Source organism: Rhinolophus ferrumequinum, chromosome 11 (assembly GCF_004115265.2).
Source record: "Rhinolophus ferrumequinum isolate MPI-CBG mRhiFer1 chromosome 11, mRhiFer1_v1.p, whole genome shotgun sequence".
Taxonomy (NCBI): domain Eukaryota; kingdom Metazoa; phylum Chordata; class Mammalia; order Chiroptera; family Rhinolophidae; genus Rhinolophus; species Rhinolophus ferrumequinum.
The window spans coordinates 7,674,619-7,682,345 of NC_046294.1; the positions used below are offsets into that span (position 1 = coordinate 7,674,619).

Here is a 7,727-nt window from a genome sequence, read left to right on the forward strand (position 1 = left end):
ACCCATTTTTATTTTGTAACCTTTCGTCGTCTAAATTCAATTGCTTTCAGAATAACGCTATTCTTCTTTTATCCACCCAAGACCATTTGTGAAAGTGAAGAAGCACATTAGAATTTCCTTTTTCCCAAAACCAATTCTGGGGCTTACATCAGAGAAGCTGTGTAGTGTAAATAGCTAATTATCTGTAGTCTGATAGAATTTCAGTTGTCCACTTAAAAAAAAAAAGCAAGACAGATTACTTAGCATTTCTAATGAGGGACAAATTTTTCTCTTTCATAATATTCTGATTAAAGACCATGTAGCCCATTTTCATGATCAGCACAGTGGCTGGTCTGGACCCATCAGCCTGTGCCAAGAAAACCACCAACGGCATCTGAAGGTAGCATTGATTCTCAGGCGGATCATTTTCACTGTAAAATTTGCCCTACCAGGTCTTACTAGATACCACTTTCTTGCATTTAATCAAACTCTTTGATTCTGTGCGAAGCATGACCACAAACAATGGGGTTAGTAATGTTTTCCTCGACAAAGTATCTTTTTTTATTTTGTAAAGATTTTATTGCTGATGCAACTGGTTCCGACAAAGTATCTTTTGTATGAACCAGTTGCATCAGCATTTCTTCTTACACGATGAGGTTCTGTAAAGAGCTAAGGGCATATTGTGCCCCCTCCATCATCTGCAAACCATTTCTCCCACCCTAACACATAGCTTAGCAAGAAAAACACTGCACGCAAGTGGATTTATGCAGGCTCCCTAGCAAGTTAACAGAAGCATGTAACAGAAGCATGGCTGCTATACTCGATAAAACACGAAGGGCAGAAATGGTGGATATGAGGATGTCACGGCTAAGAGCCTGGGAAGGAAGCCGGGGGAAAGGGCCACTGGATAGACTAGGGCCTTCCAGCTGGACTGCAAATAAGGGCAATAGACATCTATGTTGGGAATGATTTCTAAGCTTCAGAGTGCATGCTCAACACTCACTAACAGAGGTGCTTTATCTGCACTAAATCTGAAGCTCTCAATACCATTGGAGCTGAAGTCCCTGACTACCTCGTTTCAGTTCAGTGGCAGCTGTCACGTCCATGAGTTGTATATGAACAACTGTGTCCATCCAATGTACTTGAGTGCTGAGGTGAAAGAAGAGCTAGCTATACCAAATGCAATCCATAAAAGCTTATTAAAAGTAGACAGGTCCCCAAAATCTGAGACACCAATAGCGATGCTCAGTGCACTTTTAGGCACTTGAGATGAACCAGATGGAAGGTCAAAGGTAAAGGGGAATGCTTCAAACGGAGTGAGGGATGAATCTGAGCTGTGGAAGTGTGTGTGTTCTCTCAAAGCAATGACACATCACTGAACACAGCCAAAATGTTCATGACTTATTTCATTTGATTCCCCTCCTCTGTGTTTCCTCTATCATCCCTTTCTGGAATGGATATTATTCAGACACTGGCCTGCCTGGATTGTTCCCTGGTTTTGACCTTTGGCTTCTGTTTTGTATATCTTTATCTTTTTGCTATTTATTCTGAGAGACGTCCTCAACTTAATCTTTAACGTTTTTATTGAGTTTGTCATTTCTATTGTACTTTTATTTCGTAAGGACTGTTTTTATTCTCTCAATGGTCTATTTTTATATATATAAAAATATTTGGAGGATGCAATATGTTCTCTTATTCTCTAATGAGAGTCTTTAAAAAGACACTTTCTGTTCTAGATATGGTTTCTGTTTCTCCAGATTGCTTTTTCCCCCTGTTTGTTTTGCTCTCTGTCTTCTATTTTAGAAGTCTTCCTCAGAAGTCTGGTACCTTGGTTGTACGCATATGATTAAGGGTCGGGGGGCTTGCTGAATGGAAGCTCTGAGTAACCAGGAAGGGGCAATGACGTGTTGACTTTGAGTTTCACTTCTGGGTGATCTGAGTGGGCTGTTTGGGAATCCTCAGTATTGATGTCCTTTGTTTCCACTTCGGCTCGTCAGATTCCCCCCAAGAGTTTTCCTGACTCTTGTATGGAGGGTAAAGTTCTGGAAGCAGTGACGGGCAGGAGGGCCAAGAGTCTCAAACTTGGCATGTTTATAGTCACTCAATCCCTTGTTTTTGGCATGATACCCACATCCTCACATGTGCTTCTAGGTTTCCAGGCTCCCAAATCTTCTGTTTGACCCTCTTCAGAAAATAAACCTTCAGATTCTGTTGTGGTTAAGGAGGGCGCCCAGAGACCTAGCTAAAGCTCTCTCTCTCTTTTTCTCCCACTTCCAGAGGTACCTGGTGTTGATCTTTTCCCTTTCTTTCTTTCTTCAGGCTATTCAAATTATTTGTTTTGTTTTTCCCCTCCTTTTCTGCCTCCCTCCCCCCGCTCCGGTTCAAGCCATTGTTTCTCAGTTTAGTTGTGTAGGACACAGCTCCCTGGCCCATGCTGGTCTTATGAGCCTTGCGCTCCCCCCGGGCTGAGGCAATCGGTTGCCAGCCGTCTGCTCACAGCTGCTCACGGCAGCACACAGCAGCCCACAGCCGCTCACGCTGGCCACCGGCCGCTCCTGGCAGCACACTGTAGCCCACGGCAGCTCACCCCGACCTCCGGCTGCTCACGGCCGCCCAACTTCAGGGACAGCCGTTGTTCACCATCTTAGCTGTAGAGGGTCCAGCTCAGTGGCCCATGTGAACCGGCAACCTCGGCATTAGGAGCACAGTTGAGCTCCTAACCACCTGAGCCACTGGACCGGCCCAAATTATTTATTTCATATTGAGTGAGTTTTGGTAGTTTGTACTTTTTAAGGAATTGGTCCATTTTATCTAAGTTCTCAAATTTATGTGTGTAGACTTCTTTGTATTCTTATTGTTCTTTTAATGGCTAGAGTTATAATGATATCCTGTTTCATTCCTGATATTAGTCATTTGTGTGATTTCTCCTTTTTCAGTCTGGCTGTAGGTTTGTTAATTTTATATACTTTTTCAAAGAACCAGCTTCTTGTTTTATTGATTTCCATAATAATTTTGTTCTTTCCATTTTATCGATTTCTTCTCTTATTATTTCCATTCTGCATCTCCGTGCCCACTGCAGCACTGCTCGTGATACTTTTCTTCTATTTTATTGTAAGCATTTGGTGCCATACATTTCCCCTTTAACATTGCTTCAGCTAGGTCTCCAAAATGATCACATGTTGTACTTTCAGTTCAGTGTATTTTTTTACTTCCCTTGAGATTCCTTCTTCGATCTATAGAGTATTTAGAATGTGCTCTGTAGTTTCCAAGAGTTTAGAAATGTTCCTGTTGTCTTTCTCTTATTAATTTCTAGTTTGATCCCACTGTAGTGAGAGAACAAACCCTGTATGCTTTCAATTCTTTTAAAGTACTTGAAGTTTGCTTTCTGGCCCAGGTATGGTTTATCTTGGTCTTACGTTCCATGAGTGCTCGAAAAGAATGTGCATTCTGCTGTCATTGGATGGAGTATTCTATAAATGTTGATTAGATACTTTGGTTGATGGTGTTGAATTCTTCTTTATCTTTGCTGATTTTCTGCCTGTTTTTTCCATCTGTTGTTGAGAAAGCAGTGTGGACATTTCAACCATAAATGTGTATCTACTTTCCTTTCCGTTCTATCAGATTTTGCTTCACAAGTTTCTCAGCTCTGCCATTTGGTGTATACACATTTAGGATTCATAGTGGATTAGCTCTTTTTTGTTGTTGTTAATTATAAGCATTTTAAAAATGAGTTTCAGGTGCACAAAACAATATAGTGATTAGACATGTATAGATCTCACAAAGTGATAACACCAGTAAGTCTATTACCCATCTGGCACTGCTCATGGTTATTATAATATCATTGTATTATTGACTATATTCCCTATACTGTGCTTTATATCCCCATGATTTTTTTTTAAATTATAGTTGACATTCAGTATTATTTTACATTAGTTTTAGGTGCACTGCATAGTTGTTAGGCATTTACATATTTTATGAAGTGATCCCCCAATAAGTCTAGTACCCATCTAACACTATACATAGTTTTACAATATTATTGACTATATTCCCCATACTTCACATCCCTGTGACTATTTTGATGATGATCTTTTCAAGAATTCTGTTGTATAATTATGATAGATCCTCAGCTTTTCCCACTGTTGCCTTAGAATTTGGTGTTCTCTGTGTCCTTGTGGACTCATGCCTAAAACAAATGGCTTACTTTACTTGTAGTTGAGTTTCAGGAAGGAGTGAAATTTGATACATGTTCAGTTTTTACCCCGAACCTTACTCTTACTTTTGCAACACTTTTTTTTTCTAATACAAGCAATACAAGTTATATATCCTCATAATTTACAGTCTAACATCGCTACTACTAATAGTTGAGTCATTTAAGAATATGTAAAGAGCACCTCTGTGCCTAGCCTGGGTGCTTGGGATACAGTGATGAACAAGACAAGAGCGGTCGTTGCTCTCATGGAGGTCAGAGTTTATTGAGTATTCAATAGCATTTCCTCCTTGATTTCGCACTTGCTTCAAGGGCTCCCCATTGACCAGCCAGGATCTCAGCTATCCTGTCTTCATCTACCTGTCCTTTTCACAGCCATCCTCTGGGGATTTATGTGCTTTAAATATCCACAGGGTAAACTGAGTTTCCCTCTGCAAGCCCAGGTACATACCTGGGCAGCTGGCTCCATCCACCAATTTTTTTCCCCATCCTCCCCTCTTCTCAAACATTTTCTTTGTCAATATTTATTGACTCCTGAGTTTGTCAAGGAGGTCAAAGGGCATGTGAGGCTCTCAGAGCTGAATGTTCTTGTTGAATACTTGTATACAGCCTGTACTCAGATTCCTGACATAGAGTCTGGTCTACCCTCTTCTGTCTTGCAGGTCAGAGATACCGTGATGGCAGTTGGCATTGCAGGAGTGGGCTTGGCAGTCATGGGCCTCATTGGCGTTATCTCCTCAAGAAACAAGCGACAAAAGCAATAAGTTGAAGAGACTGTCCTGCCAGCAATTACCTTATACATTAAGGGGGTCTTGTTTTGCTAGAGGTTTTGAGATTTGGTTTATGAATTTCATTCTGTTTTTTATAATAAGGCTTATTTTCATAGAATTAAATAAAGCCCAATAAGGGAGGATTTTATTGGGGGAAATGCAGCAAGAACTGCCTGGTGTGAAATCCATTGAGGGCACAGCTGGGCTCTGTTCCTGGTGATGCCAGCTTGTCCTTTGACCTTTGGTGATTTCCTCTCACTTTCTCTTTGTGAGATGCATTCTTTACCTTGCAGGAAAAAGCCCAACTCTGGTTATCTCAAGTAATGGGCGTTTTTGGTTGTGAGGATACACGTAGGAAGCAAGGGAGACACACCTGATTGACATACAAGAACAGGAACCATAGTCCAGCCAGGACCTTGGCCTGGAGCTAGACCCGGGATATCTTCTAGACTCAGCAGGCTGTAGACGTTCAGTGGCGTTCAAACCAAACCAAACCAAACCAAACCTCCGCCCTAAGGAAAATCAGTGCGTGCTCTTGCCAATCTTGTTAAAACTGCCCTTACCCCCCTCTGCTCTCCACGTCTTTCCTCTGCCTTGTTGCTTCCTCCTCCCTCCCCCAGCCCTCCTGCTTTCTCACTGCTTGGGCTTGCCATGACCCTCCCCCTCCAGGTCTCTGATCCCACACTTCCTCCTACAGCCTCTCTTCCCACATCAGCTCAACTCCATCTCTTCCCAGCTACCTGCCAGGTGCTCCTAGTTCAAGTTCCTGAGAGAGAATCTGATTGGCTCAGCTCATCACATCCTAGCTCAGCCTGCTGATTGGCTGCTGTTGGGTCAGGTGACCCCACTAGGCCAATGAGCTCTGCTTGATGGGGTCAGGTCACATGGTACAAGGTTGTCTCAGACCCTATCAGCTGGGGGGTGTAGCAGGCCTCAGGCCTGACCTCCCTTTTGCGTAGCCCTTCATAGGGGAAAGGAGTGACCTCTTGTGGCTAGTCCCTTGAGGCTTGCTGCTACTGCTCACGGCTTGCCATGACCCTCCCCCTCCAGACCAACCAAAGCAACCAAATGTAAAAAACAACTATAAAAGCAATTTAGGATAATTGGGGAAATGAGAATATGGACTGGGTATTCAATAATATTAAGGAATTATTAATTTTATTAAGTGTGATAATGGTATCAGGTTCATGTAAACACATGACCAAATTGAAAAAATAGATGCAGATAAAGCAAATACGGCAAAACAGTAAGTTTTAAATCTAGGCGGTGGATATATGTGTGGTCATCATACTAGTCTTTCTAGTACTTTTTGCATGTTAAAAATTTACATAGTAAATAACTTAAAGATACCTGAAATTTGAACTTGAAAATTTAAGTAAAATAAGACTTTGAATCTACTTCAATAAATTATATAATAACTTAAAAACTAAAAGAAAAAACATATGCTTGGCAAATACTAAAAACTAATATACTAACTAAAAGCAGGTATATTGATATCAGAAAATATAGGCTTTAAGGAAAAATTATTGCTAGACAGAAAGAAGATGAAAAATGTGGCATAATAAGAAATACATTTGGTCTTTGTCTTTGGTTCCTGGTCAAGCTCCTGAAACCCTCGGAATTTCCTGAGTATAGGAATATCTTTTGTTATTCATAACAAGCCCCCTGTGGATCACACCAGAGTTTTGCCTGATGAATTGACTTAGAGTGGGGACCCTAGACAGCCTTAGGATGGGGCTGGTCGTCAGAAAGACCAAGTGATTAGAGGTTGGCACTTTTAGGCCCACCCACTGATCTCTGGGAAGGGGAGGGAGGCTGAAGATTAAGCTCTATAAAAACTCCTAAACCAGGAGACTTGATGGGCTTCTGGGTGGTGAACACATCGGGGGTGCTGGGAGAGTGGCATGCTTAAGAGGGCATGCACCAAAATATGGTGATGGAAAGAGAACTGACTCTGGGTGGTGAGCACACAATGTGAGATACAGATGATGTATTACCAAATTGTTCACCTGAAATCTATGTAACTTTCCTAACAATTGTCACCCCAATAAACTTTTAATTAAAAAAAAAAGAGGGCATGAAAGCTGCTTGCATCCCTCTGCCCCCTGTTATAGAGAAAACCACAAGCTCAAAATGGCATCACTCATGCTAAAAGCCCAAGATACCAAACCTAGATTTAATACCTGATGTAATTACAGTTTCAACTTTTCGGAAATGGAATCTTAATCAACTAGTCTGGAATTTTCTGGTCAAGTATCAGCAAGGTAATCTGTCATGTGGGCCTTTTCCACCACCGCTCCCCCCATTCCTCCCCTCCTCCATAGAAATGAGAGGCAATCTTCATGATAAAAATCCTTGCTGTTCCCTTCCCCCAAAAGTAGATGTCCTGGCCCCAAAATTATCCTTTCTTTTCCTTTGTTAATAGCTCCCTTGCTTCACCCATCTGCCAATAAAAACCTTCCACGTACAACCCCTCAGAGCGCCCTTCTACTTGCTAGACAGGATGCTGCCCGATCCATAAATTGCTTAATAAAGCCAAGTAGACCTTTAAATTTACTCACTTGAATTTTGTTTTCAACGAATGTGAAAGGCAATATACTAGTCATGGTTCTCCAGAGAAAAAGAACTAATAGGATCTACAGAGGCCTGACGGACGATTAAATTCGAGAACTTGTTGCAACGATGTTGCTAAACTTTTTTGATATCAGAGGGATTATTCATTATGAATTTGTACCAACTAGGCAAACAGTTAAGCAAGTTTACTATTTGGA

General features: G+C 41.5%; 1 protein-coding gene across 3 annotated transcripts in view; it reads left to right on the forward strand.

Annotated features, from left to right (window-relative positions):
• LOC117030140 (phospholipase A and acyltransferase 3) overlaps positions 1-7,512 on the forward strand; it is a 28,218-nt gene extending 20,706 nt beyond the window's left edge. For all 3 annotated transcript variants that reach the window (XM_033119920.1, XM_033119921.1, XM_033119922.1), the window contains exon 5: positions 4,849-7,512. In XM_033119920.1, the coding sequence (XP_032975811.1) occupies positions 4,849-4,950 (102 nt within the window). In that variant the 3' untranslated portion in view covers positions 4,951-7,512. The remainder of the gene's footprint in view (positions 1-4,848) is intronic.
• Positions 7,513-7,727: the final 215 nt, after the last annotated feature.